Source organism: Saccopteryx leptura, chromosome 2, assembly GCF_036850995.1.
Source record: "Saccopteryx leptura isolate mSacLep1 chromosome 2, mSacLep1_pri_phased_curated, whole genome shotgun sequence".
In the NCBI taxonomy this organism is placed as follows: Eukaryota; Metazoa; Chordata; class Mammalia; order Chiroptera; family Emballonuridae; genus Saccopteryx; species Saccopteryx leptura.
This window is the reverse complement of record NC_089504.1, coordinates 326,664,733-326,690,133: the sequence shown is the minus strand read 5'-3', so window position 1 is coordinate 326,690,133 and position 25,401 is coordinate 326,664,733. Positions and strand designations below refer to the sequence as shown.

At 47.7% G+C, this 25,401-nt stretch overlaps 1 protein-coding gene, 1 long non-coding RNA gene and 1 other non-coding gene across 6 annotated transcripts in view; 1 reads left to right on the top strand and 2 right to left on the bottom strand.

The window, feature by feature from the left end:
* Positions 1-545: 545 nt before the first annotated feature.
* On the bottom strand, positions 546-4,513 carry LOC136391539 (uncharacterized). The gene is made up of 2 exons (XR_010748867.1): positions 4,398-4,513; positions 546-3,815 (listed from the first exon to the last, which is right to left on the bottom strand). It is a non-coding gene; the product is annotated as an uncharacterized lncRNA (long non-coding RNA).
* A 395-nt stretch (positions 4,514-4,908) lies between these two features.
* The window catches only part of HNF1B (HNF1 homeobox B), a 57,603-nt gene continuing 37,110 nt past the window's right edge, over positions 4,909-25,401 (top strand). For 2 of the 4 annotated variants that reach the window (XM_066363258.1, XM_066363257.1), the window contains exons 1-4: positions 4,909-5,253; positions 9,797-9,996; positions 16,034-16,220; positions 17,894-18,129. In XM_066363258.1, the coding sequence (XP_066219355.1) occupies positions 4,910-5,253; positions 9,797-9,996; positions 16,034-16,220; positions 17,894-18,129 (967 nt within the window). In that variant the 5' untranslated portion in view covers position 4,909. Of the gene's footprint in view, positions 5,254-9,796; positions 9,997-15,955; positions 16,221-17,893; positions 18,130-25,401 lie in introns of all 4 variants that reach the window. The other 2 variants (XM_066363256.1, XM_066363255.1) reach the window with 1 other exon arrangement.
* TRNAV-CAC (transfer RNA valine (anticodon CAC)) lies at positions 13,264-13,339 on the bottom strand. Its single transcript has one exon. It is a non-coding gene; the product is annotated as a tRNA-Val (tRNA).

Below are 25,401 nucleotides of genomic sequence, written 5' to 3'. Positions count from 1 at the left end.
ATTACTATCTGGCACTTTATAGAAAAACTTTGCCAACCCCCAGAATATATTGGTCTATAAATTTTAATGGTGATAAAATTATATATGTTAAGTAGAAAAGAACCTGGTGGGTCACACATCAACAGTGAACAGTTGGGAGGGAGTAAGAAGGTGGCTTCTATCTACTCTTTACATTTTATACTTTGGAATTATTCATTTAATTTACTCTTTAATAAGTTATAACTTACAGCAACATGCACAAATCCTAAATGTGTACACTGATGATGTATCCACCATCCCAATCAAGATCTAGGACTTTCTAGCACATCTGGATGCTACCTCATGGCCCATCTCTATGAATGCCTAAAAGTAACATCAATTTTAACTTCTATTACTATGAATTTTTCCTGCCTGTTAACTTCATATTAAATGGAATCACACAGTATATATACACTTTTGTGTCTGGAAAAAGTATTCTGCAACTTCAGTGCTGACAACTTGAATAAATGAGAAGTACAAATAAGGAAACAAACTTCATCCTTCATCGCACCAGCCAGAAACAATCACTTATTTAACAAGTATTTTATTGAGCAACTGCTATGTACATCAGGCAACCCTCCAGGCACTGCAGAGTAAGACATGAGATAGTCCCTACTCTCGCAGAGCTTACTGTTTGTGGTGTATTTTTTTTCATGTCAAAAGTCTCATGTCCAGCACTACACAGAGGTCTGTCCTGAGCTCTTGGACCATCAACTCAAAAGCCTGGAAATGGACCCACTGGTAATTTAGAACCATTTAGGAATTTCAAATCATAGAAAAGTTAGCAAACTTAAGTCATCCAGACCAACTGGCCTTTTTTCCTTTTTAAAAAAAATTATTATTTATTGATTTTAGTGAAAGGAGGAGGGGGGAGAGAGAAAGAAACATGGATTTGTTCCTGTATTGCCCTGACCAGGAATCGAACCAGCAACCTCTGTGCTTCGGGACAATGCTCTAACGGTTCTAACCAATGCAGCCATTCAGCCAGGGCATCAACTGGCCTTTTTCCAAAAGCAGGATTGGAGTTCCAGAATGAGTGTTCATAAAAACCTTTGGGAAGGTGAAGCGTCATTCACAAAGGAATGCGATATCTAGAGCTAGAAATTTTTAGGCTACTATCCCTGTAGTCTAGATTGTTCTCCAGGCTGTGACACTGCTCTCTAACAATAAGGCCCCCAACCTCCTTTAGACCAGAATAGGGCAGTATTTATGTTTTAGAGATTATTTCATGTTGCAGCCTTCTAGACTGTCCAGATAAGTGGGAAAGTCTTGGCTAGTGGAGCAGCGGAGGAGAGCCAAGACCAGCCTCTCCCTGAGGTAAGCAAAGCAGGGTGACCATGGAAAGCAGGAGGAAGACCATGAGCACAAGAGCAAAAGAGGACTGTCACCTATGCTGCAAAGTCACAGGAGAGGGAAGTCCCCCCGAACTACGTTTGCCATTCTGTGAAATTTCCAAGGCAACGCTCAGAAAACCTTCAGAGGGATAAGCCAGCTGATTTTAAATAATCTTACACCAGGGACTGCATCTCACATAGAAAAGTTTGGGATCTGGACTGCAGATTCATTGAGTAGAAGAACCTAACACGGTCTCTTTAAATTCGAAGAGCCCAAAGAGATCGGCTGCCTCACTTCCTCATGTGTTTTCATCATGTGCTTCTTTCTAAACATGTGAGTCTGTCATTCTCCAGGGACCTGCAGTTACTAACTTATTTCATCTTCACAAAATCACAAGAGTATTATTATTTCCTACATTAGGAAACCGAGGGTCAGAAAGATTATGTAATGTGCCCAAGTCGCCCAGCTGGTTAAGCCATCTGAGACCCAAATTTAGGACTGTTTGATCCAACATCTACCCTCTCTTCTCTGTGAATCCTCCACTTCTCCCTCAGAGACCCCCCCCTTTCAACTTCCCATCTCCCAAAGCAGTAAGAGCTGGAGACCTTCCTCTTTCAGCCTAAAGTCCTCTTCAAAAGTCCTGAGCCCCAGTCTTAGCTTTCCCATTAACTTGCTCCAAGACACCTCCTTAAAATGTCCTATGTTTTGTTTTCCATCTTTACAATGGGCCTGCTATGTCCATCACCACCAAATCCTATGTGAAGCACAAACAAAGAGTATTTCCACTGACCTGTTGCTTCCACCATTTGGGGGAACTTTAAGCAAAGAATTTTATGAGATAATTCATTTAGTTAGCATTTTTTTACTCACATCCTAAAGGACTGTTTGCTGGGATGTTTACACCTTTCTTCTCAAATTTCCATATGAAGAAGTAGGTATTAGATCTGTTCACAGATCTATAGTTTCAGTTACTTTGTGAGCGTTTGTATTACACTAAGGTAGATCTGGGCAGGGGGTGGGTACAGGAAGTTGCTGGATGTAAATAGACAGATCACCTGAAAGACTATGTGGACACTCATAGGAAGTTTCCCTATACTTTGTGAAACTTTCTGTGCATATACACAGTTTGCCTGGGGTAGGGGAAGAACAGGTTTGCTGCCACCTGAATTTTGAAAGAGAAGGAAGCTTGAGAGAAGCTTGAGACTAGGCACACAGCGGTTGGAACTACAAATCAAAGTTCTGTTGTTAAAAGGGAAGTGATTGCTGGTTTTTTAATGGGTTTTCCCAGCTAAACACAGAAACTGATCTTCATTACACTTCACTGCTTCTATCATGATAGCAAGTGAGAGACAGAGAAAGAGATTGTTCTCCAGGGACATTTACTCTCAACACTTCATTATCCTGGTTGAGGGGAGCTGGGTAGGCAGAGAATGTTCTCCCAGGAGACTGAATTGTGAAGAGCAAGGACCTGCCACATGTCACAACAAACTGGAAGACAATAAGGTAAAATGAAGGAACTTCATTTTCATGAAGTTATTACTCCTTTCTCAGGGAGAGACTGAGATAGTACAAACCTCCCCAAGGGTTCCATGCACCCCCACACACACACCCCGCTTTAGGTCCCAGCTTTCAGCACATGTGGCCCAGGCACCTGTAGCAGGTGCTGTATTTAAAAGAGGCAGCCTAGCTCCTTTGCAGCCTGACTTGGATCAGTCACATCTGGAAGATCAGCCCTCGTACACCTAGGTTTAACCCCGAATCAAGCAGATTGAGAGCTTTTGACTGTTCCTTCCCCACGCTGAAATTCCTCTCTTTCTGAAAATAACCCCATCTTCCTAATTATGTTAAAGGTAAGAACTGTAGGAGAATTTGCTTAGAAGTACCTTTGCAAATTCCTTACGGATTCTAAACTTTTTGTCCCTAACCTCCCAGCCCCTCCAACCCCAGTGTTGGATCTGCCTGATTTCCAGAACCTGAAGCCTCCAGAGCAGCTGGGTTTTACTACTGGGAACTGGCTTCCTGCCTCCCCAGACTGCAACGTGTGAACGGTATTATTAGATTAAGGGGTTTCACAGGTGGTCTCATTCAATGCATACAACCTACCCCCCACCCCCACCCCGCACTGTAGGTATCAGTATTTTACAGATAAGTCTGAGGGGAAAGGGGTGTCCTCTGCCTCAGGAGCTATGGGTCTGTGACCAGCGGATGCTACAAAGCCCTTCCCCTCTTTCCTCTGCAGGTCAGGACCCGGTGCCCCTCCGGCCTCCTTCTTGCTCCTTCGAGCCCCAGGAAGATGTAGGTAAAACTCTGTAGTGCCAAAAGGTCCCTGGCCTCCTTCCTGGCCCAGGCCGAGGTGGAAAACACCTTCCCTCAGCGGCTTCCTGGACGCCTTCTACTGCTGCCCAGACCTCGCATCTGCAGAGTGAGGTCCCAGACTCCAGGAAACGCTTGTTCTGAAGTTGCTGCGAATAAACCAGAAATCAGTGGGTCAGGGTAAGGCACACGGCCTCACTGTCCATCCAGCTGCATGCAGGCTAGGCCTCGCTTTCGCTGTTGGAAAGGAGGCCCCGCAATATTAGTTTTGCCCCGAAAGCGGAGGAGTTTTGGTATTCTGGGTTTAACCTGGAGAGCAGGGCCCAGGAGTCCAGCCCCCCGCGGCTTTGCCAGGCTAGGTGCTGGGGTAACCCAGGGGCTGGGGGAGCTCAACTTGGGCTGCTCTCCCTGGCCATAAATCAGTCTGCGCCTCCCTCTCGCTTGCCTATGCTCAGAGGCAACGTTTCTGTAAATCCAAAGGGCCAGACCCGACTGGCGATGGCCTGGGTCTCCAGAGGGGTAACCCAGATAGAAATCTCTGCAATCTGCGCTAACGCCACCTATCAAAACCTCCTCCTCCCAGGTCGGGGCGTCCATTCCCAAGCGGTATCTCCGCAAGGCTGGCTCTCCGGGCCCACCACTTGAGTAGGTTGGGACGCCTAGGAGAGCCTCTACTCTCTCCTCGTCCTTCTCCTTGTTTCAGGAACACCCCAAATTCCTCCAATTCTCACCTGCACTCCTGAAGCACAATTTCTTCTCTCCAGACGAAAGTCGGACCGCGGCCGGTGGAAAAGCCCCGGAGCCTTCCAGCTACTTGCTTAATCAGTCCAAAGTTCAGCTAAAGTTTGGCTGATAAACAGAACCAGTACAAGAAGGTCTTCAGTCCCCCAGCGTGAGTACAATGGACCCTGGCAAGCCCCGCTCGCAGCCAGGTCTCCAGTCCTCCACGTCTGCCCCTCAAGCTCTCCTTCTCTCGGTTTTCCCCCTCCCCACGGTCATTTGCATCTTGCCGAAAGTGGGGCCCTCCCCACTGATTTGCATATCTTATATGGCCTAATGGTGGCGATCATGGCCAGTTAGAAGTTTTCTGACTTCTCCGAGGAGACTAGGGGACCCCGGGGAATAACAGGTGTCTAGAGGCTGCACGGTGGGGAGCTTCCTGGACTTGGGGTCCGCTTGTGAAACTCCCCATCACCCTCTTTTTTCGTACCCACACACTCCCTTCTTTTCCTGTCCTTGGAAAATGGTGTCCAAGCTCACGTCGCTCCAGCAAGAACTCCTAAGCGCCCTGCTGAGCTCCGGAGTCACCAAGGAGGTGCTGGTCCAGGCCTTGGAGGAGTTGCTGCCATCCCCGAGTTTCGGGGTGAAGCTGGAGACGCTGCCCTTGTCCCCCGGGAGCGGAGCCGAACCTGACACCAAGCCGGTGTTCCATACTCTCACAAACGGCCACTCCAAGGGCCGCCTGTCCGGAGACGAGGGCTCCGAGGACGGGGACGACTATGATACCCCTCCCATCCTCAAGGAGCTGCAAGCGCTCAACACGGAGGAGGCGGTTGAGCAGCGGGCGGAGGTGGACCGGATGCTCAGGTAAGTGCCGAACGAGGTGGGGAGTATGCGCCCGACCCCTCGGGCCTCGTGCGGAGAGACACTGCTCCCCGACCACTCTCGCCACGCCTGTTTCCCACCACAGAAGTCCCCCGGGGGGCGCTCCGCTTCTTTCCCCAACACCTGGACCCCTCCCAAATCTTCACCTGGACTGCCTGGAGCCCTGAGGCTTTATCTCCTCCCCGGCTAGTGTTCAGGGCTCAAGGGGCCCTGCCTGCATGGCTGGAGCTCGGCCTAGAAGAGCCCGAGCTGCGGAGCCCTTTGCCTGGAGGTTTGCCTACGCGACTGAATGTGCGAGTGGGTGCAGTGAAACAGCGGCCGTTTCCCAGGAGCAGAGGGTCGGGTCGCCCAAGTCCCAGGCCACGCATTTCTCCCAAACGTCTCCTCTCCAGTGCAGAAAAACTCAGCCTGCCTACGGCACAGCGTCCTGCTGTTCTTTGCAGAGGGGCAGGCGGCACCGAGAGCCGAGATCTGGGGGCGAGTTCTCAGGTGGGCATTCCCATCTGCAGCGCCCATGCAAACCCCCAGAATTATTCGGAATCTCCTAAACCGGTTTAGATTTGCAAAGGAAAAGGTTTGGATGTTGCAGGGTCAGGGTGGACCCGCACGGGACAAAAGAAACCACATAGCTAAGCAAGCGAGGGGCAAATGCGGCTCAAACCCCAGTTTGCAGCGGATCTGGTCGAAACCTGAGAAAGGAGGGCGTTTCCGGATCTCCCCGCTGACACCTTGGAGTCCCCAGGGAATGCGGGCGGCTGGCCGGCAGTCTAGCTCCGCGTTCGGGATCGTGTTTAGCTGGGCCTCCTACCCGGGCGCAGTGCTTTGACAGCTCTTACTAATACTGACGGAGCCGAGCGGTTACCTTAGACTGCACACCGCAGCTGGCCACTTCGCCTTAGGACCGAGCCCCACGCGTGGTATCGGACACTTCAGCGCCGCGGTTTCAAGGCAGGGATAGGACCCAAGTCGCCTCCCGGACTCGGGCAGCCTCTGTTGCCTGCCCGTAGCGTCAGTTTGGGATGGGATATGACCTTGCATTTGAATTTGCTATCTGGGGACCCTGCAGTTTTACTCTCTAGCAAAGACAATCAGGGGGACTTCCAGACATTTTTTCCCCAAAAGTACTTTGCTACGATTCGTGGGTTTGAGGGTCTTTCCTCGTGGTTCCTGTACTTGGTGGAGGTTTCTCCCCCGCCAGGGTTCGGGTTCAGGAAAGGGAGAGGAGTCGCAAGGAGCAGCTGGGGCGCCAGAGCGGCGGGGAGTTTGACCTGGGCCTGGCGATCTAACTGAGCTCCCACCACCTGCCACGGAGGCCTGCGGGGCCTCCGCCTGGCCGCTGGCGCCCGCGCCTGCTTTCTAGCCGGGCTCTGGGGGTATCCCCCGGGGGGCACCCCTCCGCACCCAGCCCCATGCCGGGCTGAACGCAGCACAGATGTAACATAAACTGCAGCACGTGGAGTTAGAGTGTTATTAATTTATTTCTATAAATCATCAACAGAAAGATACACAAAGTCGTGATTAGGCTGAAAAGAGGCGGGTTATTCATTGGTGAAGTTGTAAACGCGGCTTAGAGGGGGAAGGAAATCAAACCGCGAACGCGGGGCTGCTAGCCGCTCCCAGTGCACAAGCACCGCTCTCCGGAGCGCTCCGGCCAAGGCCCGGCGCGCCACCAGCGCAGCGGACACCTGCAGGCCAGGCGGGTGGACAGCCTCGTCCAGGTCCCGGACCTCAGGCCTCTGCCCTCCGCAAAGCCCAACCTCCAGCCCGGCGGGGAGCGAGGTGAGGGGGCCCAAGACCCTCGTCCGGGTGCTGACACGGGACAGACCTCAAGGTTTTTCGCTCCTTCCCAAGCTGGTGCTGCCTTCCTTCCCCCACCTTCGGGAGTGGTCTGACTTTATTAAAGTGATTTTTCAAGAAATTGTTAACAGTTCCCAGTCGGGTTGCACAGTCCGCTTCTAAGCGCCAGACGCAAGAACTCCCCTTTTTGCACACACACTTCTCCTAAGGCGAAGAGAAAAGAACAGGAAAGGTCGCCTTTTGGAGCACTTGAACGCACCGTGTATCTTCTAGAAAAGAAATGCGAGAAACGAAGGTTGGGGACTGTGTGCTGCCGGGTGCCGGGCTCCCGGTCGAGCCGGCCTCACTCGCGGGCCTCCAGGCCGGCGCGCCGGTGCCGTTGGGAAAATTAGCTACTTGCTAAGAAGCCGGGGTTGAGGCGGTGCGGGGGTTCAGGGCATTTCTGCTCGTGGGCCCGGAAGGTATTGTTTGAAAAGGAAGGCCGGCTGTGCCCGCGCTCAGGTCGGGCGTTTGACACCTGCGCTCGGAACACAATGGCCCCGCGCGCTTCTCTGGATCCGTGTATTTATACGGCTTGGGAGCCCTGAACAAGAGGTGTATTTTCAATTTTTAGAAAGTAAATTTTGGGATCTTCCCGATGAATATACGTAAATTCTGGGGTCAGAGAGCAATAAAGGTGTAACTACGCCATCTTACCTACAACTCTAGTCCTTTAATGCGGCTTGAAAGTTTGCTATATAGTTAATGGGGTTTTCCTGGGCTCTTTTTTTTTTTTTTTTAACTTTCCCAATTGTTGAGCTAATTCACTCTTTCCACAGAACCCTTAGCTTTTAGAACATGATACTATTTTGCTAGGTTTCTTAGACTCACAAAATGAGCACAGGTAAAGAAATTTAAGCAAAACAAAAATAGCCAAAGAATCTTTTAAAGCAATATTAACTTAAAAATGCAAATACTTTTTCTAACTTTAGACGTTATTGTTTCTATTCGTTTAAAGCTTTTTTCTATCCTAAAAATATCTCTGGAAATATTCGCCAGAAATATGCTTATAAATGATCTTTGATGTTTACATGGCTATGTCCAAAATGTTACATTTTTCTCTTGCTGGAGGTGAAAGTCTCCGTGTTTGAATCTGTACGCATTTTTTGTTCTTGTTACTTCATTATATTGTAATACTTGGCACTACCTTTTTAAATTCTTGAGAAATTCCTTAACTTGGATTTAATTATTCTTAGAAGTTGCATTTCTCAGAAACATCTGTTCTCATGAATATCAAAAAACTGGTAAAATAATCAGTTACTCAAATGCTTACAAAATATGTTTACTAGATTTTTAATTCACTAAACAAAATTTATTTAACATATTATAGGCACCATTTAGAAATAAATTGATTATTTAATCTGCAACACTAGATCTGTTTTGACCTCTACACCGTTTTTTTTATCATTTCATCTGAAACTAATCTTTCCCTTCATTTTTTGCGTTTTCTATCCAGCTACTATAAACATCAATACACACTAAAGGGTGTTTTTTTTAAGTTAAATATGCAGCTGCATCAAACAAATGGTATATGTGAATGTATTACTTCTTTAACTCTTTTTTTTATACTGTGCATTATCTAATTTTTTGTTTTATTTTATTGAGAGAGACAGAAGGGAGAGAGTTGTGAAGAATGAACTCGTAGTTGCATCACTTTAGTTGCTCATTGATTTAATTTTTTTTAAATGATAGCTGTCAGTTTTAAGTCACCTATTCAACAAGCAAGAAAAGATACTGGCAAAGTTGAAAACATTTTAAATAAATAAAATTTAAAGATGTCAACGTACATTGTTCTAAAGGAGCTTTTTGCACATCTGTGTTTATGAGAAATAAAATATATAAACAAGTTTGTACTCAAACTTGAAATTTAGAAGAAAACTTGTTTTCCAGATAATCTTACCCTATCAGGGCAGAAATGTAGGAATATAAGAAAATAAGGCATTGAGGGTCATTCATATCTTAATCAGAAGTTGAAATTATTTGTCTCTATTAGGTTTTATTTGGGAGGCGTGGCTGTGGTGAAGTTTTTTTGTTTGTTTGTTTTTAATTTTACTTGCTGACACAATGGAATGATTTTTCATTCCCAGGGAACATTATTGTACTTCTTAAAACTTTTCTAAAGTTCTGAAAACCATTTAAGATTTGGCTAAGAAGTCCTCCTTGCATCTCAGCAGGTAGACATATATGTTTTACTCCTATTTTATAAAACAAGCAAGTGGGATAGAAAGAAAATAATGTAAGAGAGGTCTAGGAAAATTTAAAAACTTATGCTGCTACCTATCCTGTAGTACCTGCCAGCCCAGCTCCAAACTAATGGCATCCCCACTTTCGAACAGTCCTCCTGCCTTAAAATCTCTCACATTCCAGGAAAATAAAATAGGATCTTTTCTTTCTGCTTAACAAGAGAGAATACTGGCAGTGCTTTTCCATTTTTGAAGACAGGAAGTCAGCTTCATCTTTCTCCTCCTAATCTCAGAAGAAAGAATTGGAGTGTACTCTATAGGAGCTTTCATAGAATCCTATATAAGTTCTGTTTTGGCTTCACACCTCTCCCAAGGGTGTAGCTTGGACAGGTGGAGACAGGTGAAGATCAGAGCTTTGCAGAGAGTTTAGATAAAACCTGTAGAAAGAGAATATTTCTCCCCCGATAGCTTCCATCAGCATTCTAACCATCTATTTATCTGCCTAGTGAGGACCCTTGGAGGGCTGCCAAAATGATCAAGGGCTACATGCAGCAACACAACATCCCCCAGAGAGAGGTGGTCGATGTCACCGGGCTGAACCAGTCACACCTCTCACAGCATCTCAACAAGGGCACTCCTATGAAGACCCAGAAGCGGGCTGCCCTGTACACCTGGTACGTCCGAAAGCAACGGGAGATCCTCCAGCGTAAGTGTTTTTAAACCTTCCTCTGCCTCAACCTGGAGTGACCTTTGCCCTAACTCTGACCCCTGTGGGATACGTCAGTTTTCCCTTCATCAGGAAAGCACTTAGTAAATATAAGGAAGCTGCCAGGTGAATTTGGTTTTCATAATACCTTATGATGGATTAGCTTATATCATTATCTTCTTCCACAGTCCCTTACTACCCATCAAGGTGTTTTGACAAATACTCCAGTATGCAATTTACCTTGAATTTTTTGGTCTCTGCTTCCAATGTCTTCCTCTTTGAAACCAAGTGGACTGTCATTTTCAAAGTAAGCAAAGCAGCTCCCCTTGGCACATGCCCACAAATTTGAGTTCCCAAGGAAGACATTTCATAGCAATCAATAATAGTGATCACTATTACTGTTATTTTCCTCCCCTCTGGAAAAATATTATTTAAAAAATAGAGAATATTTGTAGAAAAACATATATTCAGAACCTGATCCTGTTGTGTGTGTGTGCGTGTGTGCGCCCAGGTGTGCGTATTGAGGGGAGCCGGTTGGTGACTGAGTTCTGAGCAATTGAAGGTGCTTACTCACATTTACCAAAATCAGTAGAGTTTAGGGAACCTCAGCTGGTGACCCTGTCTAATGAAGAAGCTGCTTCTGGCTAAGGCAGGACACAGTAACAGTGTCTGTCTTTGGAACTCTGACCAATCAATTCTTTTCAGTCTTGTTCCCTAAAATTTTCTTTCTGTCCCAAGATTTCTTTCACTCAATAATACCGAGAGATTTTTGTTTTGAAGCCTAGGGAAGTTTGAACTTCATGTGAATGGCCAGAGTATGAATGACATACTGTTTTTATTTTAGGAAAGTCTACTTTTACATTATACTTTAGTTCTTTTGATTCCACCTTTTCCTAGGGACATTTTATATGAGTTTTCAGTCTTCCATGCACTGTCCTCTGGGCAGTGGGTTTCTCTGTCAAGTTATCATTTCCATCACTTTCTGGGTTGTGTGTTTTCCCTCTTGCTGAATGGCCACTTTTGAAAATCCCTTTTGCTTTTTGTCATACACTGTTCCAAAGTGATTGTTTCAGTATTTATTGTCTTCATGTCTGGGGGCTGGAGAGGCCTTCGTGATGGAAGGAAAGGTTTTTTTAGGCATTCATCTTGTATTATGGTCATTTGCTCTTTTGTTAGAAGCATTAAATGGATAGATTTGAAGCAGCAAAGTAAGAGCCCTTTTCTGTGTTGGGGAAGGGGCTCCGGGTTGATCCACCATCCATGGGGACTAGGTCTGTAAGAATTTGGGTTTCTGACGTGAAGCAACTCTCTGTCCTTCCTGTAAAGTCCATTATCAGGAGCCACGCCCCATGTGACATCTTTAATTTGAGCTGCCTCTCTGTGTCCAGTGGGAGCTCCCTCGGGAAGGAGAGAGAGACAGAAAAGGCCAACTGGAAGCTTCTAAAAAAGCAAGAAGCCCCAGAAAAATTTTCAAGATACTTGAAAAGGGCCTTTTTACAAACATGTATGATAGTCCCTACAAGAAATTTTTTAAATTGTTGTTATTATCGTTCAAAGTCAAATGAGACCTAAAGCTTAAGAAACATTTTTTTAAAGTTCTGTAAATATATAGGCTCCTATTAGGTGCCAAGCATGGAGCTGGGCTGTGAGACACACAGGTCCTTTTCTCCAGAGACTTAACAGCCTAATGAAGGGATGAGAGGTTTGAATAAATAATTACAACTGCTTTCTAAAAGCTGTTATAAAGGTATGTACAAGGCTCATCGGGAGTTGCGAAAACTGCCTAGAAACATCATGGAGGGCTTCATGGAAAAGGTGACATTTGAACCAAAGTCTGACGTATGACTATAACACACATTCATGGGATAAAAATTAGAAAGTGAGATAAATAAAAGAGGGGTGGGAGGAAAAAGAAAGAAGGGGGAGAATTAAAAAAAATTCTATTACAAATTTTCTTGAAAAACTAAAAATACTAAATGATAATATTCATGGGCCCTTATACCTACATAGAATCTCCTTATTCAAACTGTCTTCCGAGTCTGTAGAGGCTACTGAACTCAGCTTCTCCAAATTAATTTTTATCAGCAGTGAACATTTTCATTCCCTTCTTGTTCCCCTACTCCAAACTAATCTGGAAAGAAGTGAAGGGAGTTGGTGGTGGCCAGAGGACATGAGGGAGTCTAGTTCTTCAAAAATGGAAAGAGGCCAAGGTCCAGGCCCTGAGGTGAGTAGAGCCTGGTTATTTTTGAGCGCCTACAGGCAAGTGCGCCTGGCCGATACTGGCGTGCTCTAGGCTTGGAATCCCATGCAGGTTGTTGCCTCCTCCAGGGCTGCTGACAGGCAGTCCCACACTATGGGCAGCTGTGAATGTGTTTCACATCCACCACAGACAAAACCTCAGGATTCAGTTTTGTTACCTCCACCTAAGTCAGATTGGAAGGTTTTATAGGTGTATTGTTTGTGTTGTGTTTTTAGTGAGACATGATAAAAAGGGTGCTGGTTAGGAACTTTGGGTTCTACAGGCTGAGTTTTACATCCTGGCTTCTGCCCCATGTCCTTGTGGCTCTGGGCAAGTCATTTGGCTAGCTTGAAGCTCAGTCTCTTCATCTGTAAAATGGAGATAGCAACACTTGTTGCATGGAGAGGTTGTGCGAATTAGATGAAGGGACACATTTAGAGAACTTTATTCAATACCCCACCATAGAAATGGTTCAATGGTTAAGTTAACTGTTATCACATTTGTTCACATCAAGTGAAGAACCTCAAATTGGTCCCAGATCCTTGGGCTAATGTATACTGATTTTGGCTATTACTCATCGTGATTCCACAGGGCCACAGGAAGGTGAGAAGACACTGAGACAGACCCCCACTGAGCAGGGAACTTCTCTCTACTCCTCTGGTGGGTTATCCCTAAAGTAACTGCACTTAGATTGTGGCTGTGGAGACCAAATAATATAGGAAGTGTGAAAGCACTTTTTTTTTGTATTTTTCTGAAGTTGGAAATGGGGAGGCAGTCAGACAGACTCCCGCATGCGCCCGACCAGGATCTACCCGGCACGCCCACCAGGGGGCGATGCTCTGCCCATCTGGGGCGTCACTCTGTTGCAACCAGAGCCATTCTAGCACCTGAGGCAGAGGCCATAGAGCCATCCTCAGTGCCCGGGCCAACTTTGCTCCAATGGAGCCTTGGCTACCGGAGGGGAAGAGAGAGACAAGAGAGGAAGGAGAGGGGGAGGGGTGGAGAAGCAGATAGGCGCTTCTCCTGTGTGCCCTGGCCGGGAATCGAACCCGGGACTCCTGCATGTGAGGCTGACGCTCTACAACTGAGCCAACTGGCCAGGGCGTGAAAGCACTTTTAAAAAATATAATTTCAAAAAAAAAATAATAATTTCCAGCCCTGGCCAGTTGGCTCAGCAGTAGAGCTTGTGAAAGTCCCTGGTTCAATTCCTGGTCAGGGCACACAGGAAAAGCGACCATCTACTTCTCCAACCCTCCCTCTTTCTCTCTCTCTCTCTCTCTCTCTCTGTCTGTCTTCTCCTCCTGCAGCCATGGCTCGGGTTGAGCAGGTTGGCCTCGGGCACTGAGGATGGCTCCATGGCCTCGCCTCAGGTGCTGAAGTGTCTCAGTTGCCAAGCAATGGAACAGCGGCCCTGGACGGGCAGAGCATCGCCCAGTAGGGGGCTTGCTGGGTGGATCTTGGTTGGGGCACATTCAGGAGTCTATCTTCTTCCTTGCCTCTCACTTAATTAAAAAATAATAGTAACTTCCATAGGAATTTGGCTCATCATCATCATCCTGACTAGGGGCAGGTGTTCTAAAGATTTTTAGGGCCCCTTAGGTTTTTACCCAATCCCATTCCACAGATGAAGAAACTGAGAGACCAGGGATTTAAGTAATTTGGCTGGGCTCTTCCTTATCCCATCGAGCCAGTGACTTCCTGACAGTGAATTTGGCGGAAACTCTTAGGTATCTAAAGGAGTTGTGGGGAACCAGTAAGAACAGAGCCCTCAGTGCCCTGAGAATCATCCAAAATGGGTGGGATCCAAATAACAGGATTTTGGGACCAGTTGTCTCTGAGACCTGTGGGAGTGATTTCAGGAACCGAGAAAGAAAAACATCAAGGTCCAGAACATAGGGACCAGGAGTTAGGAAATGAATCTGTTATGTGTCTTTGCTCAGCAGGGTGCTTGGCTTCTTTGCTTATTCATCTATAAAATGGAATCAATCACCCCAATGAACCCTGCTTCATGCAGATGTCAGGAAAAGAACAACAAAGCTCTCTTCTCCCATAAGTAATTATCCAATTTCACTTCATATAGGCTAGGGCGTTACTACTGAGCAAGCTGCCATTTTTTTTCTTATTTTTTCAACCAAAATGTATTGAGGATCATGATATGCCTGGGTCCTGGGAACTGGACAGACAGAGAACATCATTCCAGCTGCATTTATCTTTCTCCAACTCATTGAATACCGTTCCTAAACAGCCCTGTGTTTGCCATCTTCTGCATTTGCCATCTTTTGAATGTGTGGGTAGGTCTGTAAAGACTGTTTCCTCATAAATTGATACCTGAACACACACACACACACACACACACACACACACACACACACACACACACACAATTTCCTTTGAAATTATCTGATATTTAAAGAGCTTCTCTTTTCAATTCAAAGGTCCAGTTATACTTATTTCAAAGCTGTGGTAAAAAGTTTGGGGTTTGAGGTTTTTCTAAGAAGATATTTTTTTTTTTTTTTTTTTTCTGAAGCTGGAAATGGGAGAGACAGTCAGACAGACTCCCGCATGCGCCCGACCGGGATCCACCCGGCACGCCCACCAGGGGCGAAGCTCTGCCCACCAGGGGGCGATGCTCTGCCCCTCCGGGGCGTCGCTCTGCTGCGACCAGAGCCACTCTAGCGCCTGGGGCAGAGGCCAAGGAGCCATCCCCAGCACCCGGGCCATCCCTGCTCCAATGGAGCCTTGGCTGCGGGAGGGGAAGAGAGAGACAGAGAGGATGGAGGGGGGGGGGTGGAGAAGCAAATGGGTGCTTCTCCTATGTGCCCTGGCCGGGAATCGAACCCGGGTCCCCCGCATGCCAGGCCGACGCTCTACCGCTGAGCCAACCGGCCAGGGCCTAAGAAGATAACATTTTTATTATTATTTTTTTTTTACAGAGACAGAGAGAGAGTCAGAGAGAGGGATAGATGGAGACAGACAGACAGGAACAGAGAGAGATGAGAAGCATCAATAATCAGTTTTTCGTTGCGACACCCTAGCTGTTCATTGATTGCTCCCTCACATGTGCCCTGACCGTGGGCCTTCAGCAGACCGAGTAACCTCTTGCTGGAGCCAGCAACCTTGGACTGAAGCTGGTGAGCTTTGCTCAATCCAGATGAGCCCGCACTCAAGCTGGCGACCTCAGGGTCTCGAACCTGGGTCCTTCCGCATCCCAGTCCGACGCTCTATTCAGTGTGCCATCACCTGGTCAGGCTAGGAGGATAACATTTTAATGTAGATACCTAGGATATATGAAGAGAGAGGAGAGCTATGCTCAGCCTCTGAATATTTGTCAAACTGAAAAATTGTACCTTTGAGCAGTTTCCCCCTAGACATGAGGCTTGAGTTCATCCCCCTGAGATTAAAACACAAGAATTCAGGATACAGAGTGTTGCTTCATGTCTAAGGCCGGTGAGCCAATGGAAAAAAGTAATAATAAATTGCTCTTAAAGCAACGGTTGGTCACCTCTGAACTCCTTCAAAGAAAGGAAAGGGATTGCTTTGGTGGGATAAACTCAGGTGGGCATTGAGGGGCCTGTTGGGAGCCCCCTTCTCTAAATCCTCACATGTAATACAGCAGGTTGCAAAGCCTAGGGAAAGGAATAAAAATGTTTTTGTTCGTCTGTCTGTCTGCCAAGTAAAGGCTATAGACCCTATCAAATCGACTCCTTTCTCTTTTTTCAGAATTCAACCAGACAGTCCAGAGTTCTGGAAATATGACAGACAAAAGCAGTCAGGATCAGCTGCTGTTTCTCTTTCCAGAGTTCAGTCAACAGAGCCAGGGGCCTGGGCAGTCCGATGATGCCTGCTCTGAGCCCCCCAACAAGAAGATGCGTCGCAACCGGTTCAAATGGGGGCCCGCATCCCAGCAAATCTTGTACCAGGCCTACGACCGACAAAAGAACCCCAGCAAGGAGGAGAGGGAGGCCTTAGTGGAGGAATGCAACAGGTAACACCACCAGAGCTCACTTGGGCAGGCGGGCAAGCACATGGACCCGACACCCATCCCTCAGTCCTGGGATATTGAGACACTGGTCACCCGAATAAGGGTGACTCAGTTAGGGTTTCCCAAAATATGTTCCATGGAACTGTAATTTTAAGCCATTCATAAATAACTTTGAGAAACATCATATATATACTTCTTCTTAGGGAGTCATGACATACATTAATACAGGGGTCCCCAAGCTTTTTACACAGGGGGCCAGTTCACTGTCCCTCAGACCATTGGAGGGCCAGACTATTAAAAAAACTATGAAAAAAATCCCTATGCACACTGCACATATCTTATTTTAAAGTAAAAAAACAAAACGGGAACAAATACAATATTTAAAATAAAGAACAAGTAAATTTAAATCAACAGACTGACCAGTATTTCAATGGGAACTATGGGCCTGCTTTTGGCTAATGAGATGGTGGTGCCCCTTTCGGAAGTGCGGCGGGGCCGGATAAATGGCCTCAGGGGGCCATATGTGGCCCGCGGGCTGTAGTTTGGGGACCCCTGCATTAATATATTAAAGGCCCTGACAAGTCCTTTCAGTCAGGAAACCCACTTAGCTTTGTTGAACTGGTCGTTAACTGGGGAATTTTTTTTTTTCCCCTAAGAACTACCCCTGTGAACTATTATTCCAGGGAAGATATTCTGGAGAGTGCTGGTCTAAAATAAGATGCCAATGAAATGGGAATCCTGTGTTTGACCTACATATAGACCAGGGAAACAGCTGTCCCTTAGCCACAGACTGGCTCTGGCCCCAACCAATTGTATCTCCACTGATCCAAAAGAAAACTTGGCTGGAGAACAAGACTTGGTTGAACCTGTTCTGTCTGCTCCACCCACACTGCTTAAGAGTTTTTTTTGTATCTTAACAACTACATGTAATTTTAAAGAAAACTATTAGAAGTCCTTGGGATATCTTTTTGCTTCATTCCTGTCCCACCTACCCTAACTCCAACAGTAACTTTCTTAAGATTCTGCTCTGGACTCTCTCTCCGTCTCTGAGCGGGAATAGCTCTGGCAGTGGGAGGATGCAGCCAGGGAGGTCAGGCCAGAAAGTAGGAAGCAAAGTGAGTGGCAGTGATAAAACTAGACACCAGCCATCTCTGCATGCCCTCCTTTATATCTCACCCAGCCTGCATGTTGGGAACTCCTGTAGTGAGAAGAAGGGATCTGGCTTCTCTGGCACCCTTTTGGAGTATCTAAACCCCAAAAGACCACCATTCCTTTAGAGTGCTAAGAAGGGACTCTATAGCACAGCCAGCAAAGGACTTTGCCTTTTGTGGGGTGGGAAGAAGAGCAATATAAGGTGTCGGGAAGCCCCGTCTGGTCTTTCCACTGCATTGCCTGTCCCCAATGACTCTCTTCTTGCTGGAGTGACCTCAGAGGTGAAGTCCCTGGCTTCTAGGCAACAGAGCTGGCTTGGTACCTGTGTTTGGCCCCATTCTAGCCATCTGATCAGAGAACTACATGGCCACCTTTTCTCGGGACAGGCTTTTTCCTAGGCTCCCACTCTGTCCTGGGCCTCTTCACATTCCTAACCAAGACCACTGTGACTGTGTTTGGGGCCAAGCAGAGCTGAACGCCTCCTGGCCACCCTCGCTCACCTTCTCTCTTCCATCCATTCTCAGGGCAGAATGTTTGCAGCGAGGCGTCTCCCCCTCCAAAGCCCATGGCCTGGGCTCCAACCTGGTCACTGAGGTCCGTGTCTACAACTGGTTTGCGAACCGCAGGAAAGAGGAAGCATTCCGGCAGAAGCTCGCCATGGACGCCTACAGCTCCAACCAGACACACAGCCTGAACCCCCTGCTCTCCCATGGCTCCCCCCACCACCAGCCCAGCGCCTCTCCTCCCAACAAGCTGTCAGGTAAGCAGACCCTGGACCCTACTACCTTGGCCACCAGACCAGCCTGCTTCTCCCAAGGGTCTCATCTGGCTCAAGATTGTTCAGAGAAAAAAATGCTTTGAGATGGCCCAAGGGCTGGCCCCATCTGTTGCCAGAATATTCTTGTGAAAATAGTGTGTGGCTATGGTCAGATTTCCTCTGAGTCCTTGCTTGGTCTACAGGGAGCCTTCTCTGGTCCCCTTTCTTCTCCCTCTGCGGCTGTGACTCAGCAGGTCAGTGCTGCCCTCAGCCTGGACTGAGAAGGCTACCTTGTTGGTACGCCAGGTCCAAATGACAGGCAGAGAAGTCGCCTGTCCATATCGCAGGGCAAGGTTTTGTCCAGCTCCAGCAGGAGAAGCCTGGGGGCCTCTGTGGATGGGCCACTCTATGGGCCTTTGCTTGTTGGCTTCCGTGCTCTGCTAGAGTTAGAGCAGAGTCGGTCATTTGAAACCTTTGCAGTGATGGGTTGGCCAAAACTGATTATCTACTGGGTGTTTCTGTGTGCCAGGCCCCAGCCTGGATTAGGATGCCTCTGCTGTGGGGGATGGGCTGGTCTGGATGGAATCCCACATCTTCACTGTGGAAAAGCACCCCTACATGCTGAGCACTACACCAGGCATACACTGGGGTGAGCACTTCTCCCCTGGGACTTAGATCTTCCAGGAAAGCTGGCTTCCCAGAATGGGTGCACTTATTGAGGCCAGTTTGGTGGCTGTATAGGTGAAGTGTGTCATGGTCAGCCCCCTGCTTGCTCTGGAATAGGGTTTGTGAAAGAAGAGCCAAGCACTATTTCTAACCTGGGAGTGATTCTGAAACCTGTCCCTCCCTTTGCCTGCTGGTTGCGCTTATGCTGGGAGAGGCCCAAGATCTGGAGCTAACCTAAGTGTTGGTGGGGAGGGCGGAGTGCAGGCTCAGAGGCACCAGCTGGGTGGTATCCAAGCATTTGTTCCACACTGTACCCTCCCATGGCATGACCTCTTCACAGTCTCTGGGAGCCTGGGCCAGGGCTCAGAGCTTCTTTGAACCCCGCTCACACAGATGGAAAGGGCTCAGCCACATGGGGAGAAAGTTTGGGTTACTCTTGAGAGGCAGTCAAGACCCCAGACCAGCACTGGTCTGATTGCAGAGTAACTTAGCTCTTTATGGAAATTCAAAGCAGGGCACAGAGGACAGCGGCAAATGGCTTGTGGTGGACTGAGCAGCACTAGGGCACTTGCTGCCCGCAGTGATCCATGGTGTGGCGTGGTATTGCATCTGGGAGCCGCGGGGGGCGTGGTTGGGGCAAGGGGCATTATTGAGAAGACAATGGCTATTGTGCTGGGACTTGTGATCTCCACACCAAAGTCAGGGAGCCTGCAAGCCAAACAAAGGCGCAGCAGCTTTCTGACAAGCTGGGGTTGTGGTGAGGTCACCACGGAGTAGTTAGCTTAGGCATTCTGTGTATTGACAGGAGGCCCAGAGAGCTGGGGCTGGAGGGATGGCAGCGGGTCCTGGAGACCAGGCAGGGCTCAGACACCCCTCCCATCAGTCTGAGAAGGCACGTCCTGCTGGAAGTGGATTCTCTGAGGGCCCCAGAAGTCTTGGTATTTTTAAAAACCATGGGATGTTAGAACTGGGAGGGACTTTGAAGAAGGAAGCTGAGGCCTGCTGAGCCCCCCAAGCCATACTTTCCATAGCACTGGTATTAGCGGAGTTCCCACCAATGCCTGACACCATGATAGTGATGAGTAAGACCCATGTCCCTGCCCCTGTGAGCTTATTACTGGGTTGGAAGGTATTGTGCCAGTGTGGAGTCCCCAGGGCCAGCTTGAAAATGAGGTCATCTTTGTGGGCTTTGTGCATCTTTCTAGGGACAGGCTGCTATTTATGGAGCCATGCTTGTGGAACCATGTTTTGTTTACCTATGGGCTGTCTTTCCCTCCATCTTAATTTTGATCACTCATCTTGATCAAACTCGGGTTTGATCGAGCTAGCCCTTGTTTACACCCAGGGACTGGACTCTCTGGACTTGGTTTTGAATCCTGGTTAATTCCCATAACTACATGGCCAATTCACATACCTTCTCTGAGTCTGACTTTCCTGTTTGTAAAATGGAGAAATAGTACCTACCTCCTAGGGTCCACGCAAGGGTTAAATGAGAAAATGTATAATCACCATCTTTCCCAACAAACCATGACTACTATCATTATCATTCTTCTTATTATTACCGAGGACTAAACAAGTGGCAGTGGAAAAAATGACAGGCAGCCGAAAGCTATTTCATTTTAGATTTCACACCCTGGGGCCTTATTCCTAAGAGGCAGTGAGATGTATCCTGGCTGGGCCTGGTGGCATAGGCCAGTGCCTAGGGTGCTGGGATCAGTTCTGGTGTCCCATCTCAGGCTGCTAGGGCAGCAGGAGGCATGTGAGCTGTGATGGGCTTCCTGGGAGAGCACCTGGCAGACAGCAGGTTGGAACCCAGTGCTCGGGGAAGGCTTTAGTCTGCAGAGCCTCATGGTGTACTTCCCGCCACAGTCCCCACGACCAGGGCAAGGTCTCTTGGTCTCTAACCAGGTCCCAAATATAACTGGCTGCAGGACACAAAAAGAGAGAGCTCTTGGGTGGCCAAGGAGAAACCAACACTTAGAGTCAGCATGAGCAAGCGCTGAGGCTGGGCTGGGGGGACAAGGCCCCAATCCCCTCCCTTCTTTACCCTCCAAACACCAGCACCTGGAGGCACCTTAGAGACAAATCTGTCTCTTAAAGCCTCTTCCTGTGGAGGACAGCATCCTTTCGCTAACTTGGCCCCTTCCCTCTCAGCCACATTCAGCGCGTTGTGGCCCACTTGCCCACGATGACCACGGTGTGACCCTGGTCTTGGAATGTCCTGCACAATAGGAGTGGCAGGAGGAGCACTTTGCCTCTGTCAGCAGCTGATTGGTTACAAGGTGCCCTACAAACACACTGTCAGCAGAATCAGCTGTTTTCAGAGTTGCCCCTCCCGGCTTTACAATCACACAGCAGCATGCAGCCCAGGGTTGTCATGGCTTTGTCTCCCTTATGCATGCTTAATTGACAATTAAGTTGGGGCTTTGAACCAGCCTGGCTGCTGCTGATGGGCCTTTGTCTTTCCAGGGAGTGTCACAGGGGCACCCTTTGTTTGCTCTTCCTGGGGGCCTGGAGTTACTGTAGCAGGCTGCCGGCAGCCATTTATCTTCAGCCTGGAAAGCCTTTATCTGTGCCCCCCACCCCATTCCAACTCTTGCCAGCAGGAGCTGTCTCTGGTTATAGGCCCCATGACAGCCCATTCTGAGGCCATTGAGCAGGCCCGGAGTGATGGTCCCTACCTCAGTTCTGCAGCAGAATCAAGAGAAAGGCCCCTGAAAGGTCAGGGAGCAGGGCTGTGGCAAGGAAAAAGGACTGGTTGGAGACTGGTGCTCGTATTGATTGGCTCAAGGAGAACGAGGAAGTTGGCATGGGAAGGAAGCTTGGCTAGCCTTGGCCCATGCCATGGGATCTGGCTGCGTGATCTATGATGGCCTTGCTCACTGTACCCTTTGCTCCAATCTGCAGCAAACTTACCTGGCTACCTCCCGCAAACTCACCCAGCTGCCTTGCGACTGCAGGCAAGGGGCAGGTCTTCATCGGCCTTCACTCACCCCACACGTAAAGTCCTCATCCTTGTATCACCTTTGCAGATGGAGATCAGGGCTCATTCTCCTGTAAAGAAAGGGAGGCACCGAGGTGTGCAGAAGCCCTTGCAGGGTAACTTTCAGTTACCGCAGCCATGCCCCTTTACCTAAGGGGAGATGGGGAGACATGCATTTCTGTGGCTGCTTACTCCTCCCTCCCTCTGGACTCTAGTCCTCGCCCTCCAAGGCCAGTGAACTTGATTGCCCTGACAGTCAGATCAGAGCTTGAAATCAAGGCATCCTGGCTCCCCCTTAACCCCTTTTACATCTGTAGGAATCTAACCCTGAGTCTCAAACAAACCAAACTCTGGGCTAGGATATCTGTGTGGTTGCTATGGTTTTCCTTGGTGCTGAAATCCACAGGACCCAAGGAAATCTCCAAAGGGCCCAGTGGCTGGGTTGTAACTAAAGTGAATCATCATAACAATTAGTGTTGATTGAGAACTTCCTGGGTACCAGGCCCTGGGCTGAGTAGCTATGTGCATCATCTTTAATCCTGACAACATCCTTGACTGGTAGAAACCATCTGTATCCTTATTCCCATTTTATAATCAAGAAAGGTAAAATGTTTAGAATCTACGTGATTTGCCCAAGTTCATATAGTTAGTAAGTGGCAGGGGCAGGTTTTGAGCTGTTACACACTGTCCATCTCTCTTTGCTTTATACAGATGCTAAGAACTCTTCAGGCATGAAAACCAACACACACACACACACACACACACACACACGTACACACACACATAATCTTCACACAGTCCCTTCTTCTCCCAAGTTCTTACTGCTCTTCTCTGAATGACAAAGAGGCTTTGAAAGAGCATGGCCAAGGAGGTGGAGTAAGGGGGGGGGGGTGTCTCTCAGTCTGGTTGTTTTACTGCTTTCCCCACCCAACCATTGCCCCTGACCCAGGTGGATTCTGTGCCCTGCTTAGGAAAGAAATCAAAGCCCCCTCCTTCACGACTCCATCACCATCTGGTGGTGATTTGAACTGCCTTTGCAGTCTGCCCTGTCTGGGGCACTAAATGTCTTAACAACTTAATGGGGCTTCTTAGACAGTGCAGGCACCTCAGCTCACCTCTGGAGCCCCATCCTCTCCCTGCACAGCAGACAAGGGGAGGGGGTATATGAGTGCCGTTGTAAAAATACTCATCTCTGCAGCAAATGTCCCTAGAGTAAATAAGCCCCATTGTCCCTAAGTAGTAGCAGATTATTTCAGTTCATAACAGAAACAAATCCTGCCTTGGAAAATCTGCTATTTTAGGAAACCCTTTTGTATTGACTTGTATTTGAGTGGTGGACATGGCTCCAGTATTCTCCTTCATAGGGATTATCATTTTATCTGTGACATGTGAAGGTCATTTTATCTTGCAGTATCACCCCCATGGGTTGCCACTAGACTGGGGAAGACAATCAAGATATTAATGAGATTAAGAGTCCAGCCTTCAGAGCATTCTGCCTGAGACCTTCCCCTGATAGGAGACCAACCCCAGCCTGCATACAAAGAAACTGGGCTGCCAGCAAGGCTCCCAGCCTCTGCTCAAAGGGGCCAGGAGATAGTGGAGTCCTATCACTGTAAGCAGCCTATTGGCCATGCCTAATCCCCCTGAAGGACCCTTAGAGGATTCAAGGACTCTTTGTTGTCTCTAGTTAGCTCTGAGGAGGAAGGAAGCTGCCTGCCAGCACAGAGCCCTGGCCTGCAGGGAATGGGAGAAGTGCCCTTGGAATCTGTTTGCTGAAGGTTTGAGGGGAACTGACAGGCACTTGAAGAATGAGACACTGAAGGTGCAGAGAGAGGCAGAAATTGGTGTGAGGGTCTTGGAAGCTTACTGCTTGAAGGGAAGGCACAAGATCTGGCCTTATGCCTCTGCCCACTTTTGAAGAAGAAGTACAAGCATAAGTGAGGAAGGGGGGAAATATATATATATATATATATATATATATATATATATATATATGAATAAAACATGGCCCCCAAATAAAATTAAATGAAGCATTCAATTGTGGTTATCATCCTAACTATTCACGGGACTTCTAGTACTGGGCTTAACAAACTTTTTCTGTAAAGAGCCAGATAGTAAAAATTTTGGTTTTTCAGGCCATACTGTCTCTTCTCGACTCTACCTTTATAGAGAAAAAGCAGCTGTGGACCACATGTAAATGAATGCATGTGTCTGTCTTCCAAGAGAATTTGATTCATGGAGACCAAAACTTAAATTTCTAAGTAATTTTCACGTATCACAAAATATTCTTCTTTTGATTCCCCCCCTTCAACCATTTAAAAATATAAAAACCATTCTGAGCTAATGGAGTATACAGACAGGCTGCTTTAGCCTGTGGACCTCCTTTGCTGACCCCTGCTGTAGACAACAGTTTCTAAACCATAATGTACTTTACAATCAATTGGGGAGCTTCTAAAATTCCCAGTGTACAGACTGTGTGATAGATGCCCAACCACCAACAACTCCGACGTTTAGCATTCACTGAAGATACTCTCTGGGAAATCCTTTTATAAATCCAGTGGGTGTAACAACAAAATCATGGGCTATATGTAGATGCAGGGTTGAATTCCAACGTCAGTTTGACCACTTATTAGCTGTGTGACCCTGGACAAGTCTCTGGGATCTCCGAATCTCTGTTTCTCATTGCGTAAAGCGGGGACACCCACCCACTCAGGCAGACGCTGGAAAGATTCAGTGAGAACACATGTAGAGCGCCCTAGAGGTAGCAGACTCTCATAAATGGTAGTTGTTACCATTCTTGTGGAGCTTTGTTCGCTTTTACTGTTTTTTGTTTTTCTTGCTTTTCCTCTGGGAGGTTTCTTTCAATTCTGATTTTTAGAGCATTTTAGTATTTCCAGCTAGATAGACAGTCAGTTTGGTTTTTGCAGCAGACCCAGGCTGACTTCTTGTCGTATGTGATCATTTCTCATTCTCCCAGAAGGACTGCTTGGTAACACCTATAACCTATAGGCATTTCCAGTGCCATCTCCAGTGCCATAGGCATTTGCCAGTGCCATGGCAAATACACTAAACAACGAGAGAAAGTTGGGAAGTGCCAAGGATTGTGGTGGGGGCCGAGGGTCATGAAGATTAGCAGGAGGTCAGGTTCATAAGGTGACCCTGAATTTCCTACCCCTAATAGGGCATTTTTCTCCTTTAATTAAAGGAGGTGTGAATATTTTGCTTGTTAGTAATTAACCCAGGTAACCTGCAAATTGGGGGTGGGACGTAGCACTTTCCTGGGGGGAGGCCACATCTGAAAAAGTTAATGGCCTTTGTTCTTATGGGGAAAGCTCCCCCAAACTTTAGGCAAGGAGTGGTGAGAAGGGGAGGGTGGACCCAATCCCTGCAGTGAGCACAGCTAGCCTCAGGAGCTCCTGAGGACTGATTTCAGGAAGTCACATCCCTCAACCTGTGAAAATGCATCTGTTTAAGACACCTTCCCATTGCCTCTGCTCAGGCTTCAGCAACCTGCTTAACAGCGCACTTGTGTGAGATCTGCCAGTGAGGAGTCCAACAATGAGGAATCCAACAGCGAGGCTCAGCCTCTTGAATGCTTTCGGGAGGTCAAGAGCCAAGTTTCTCAG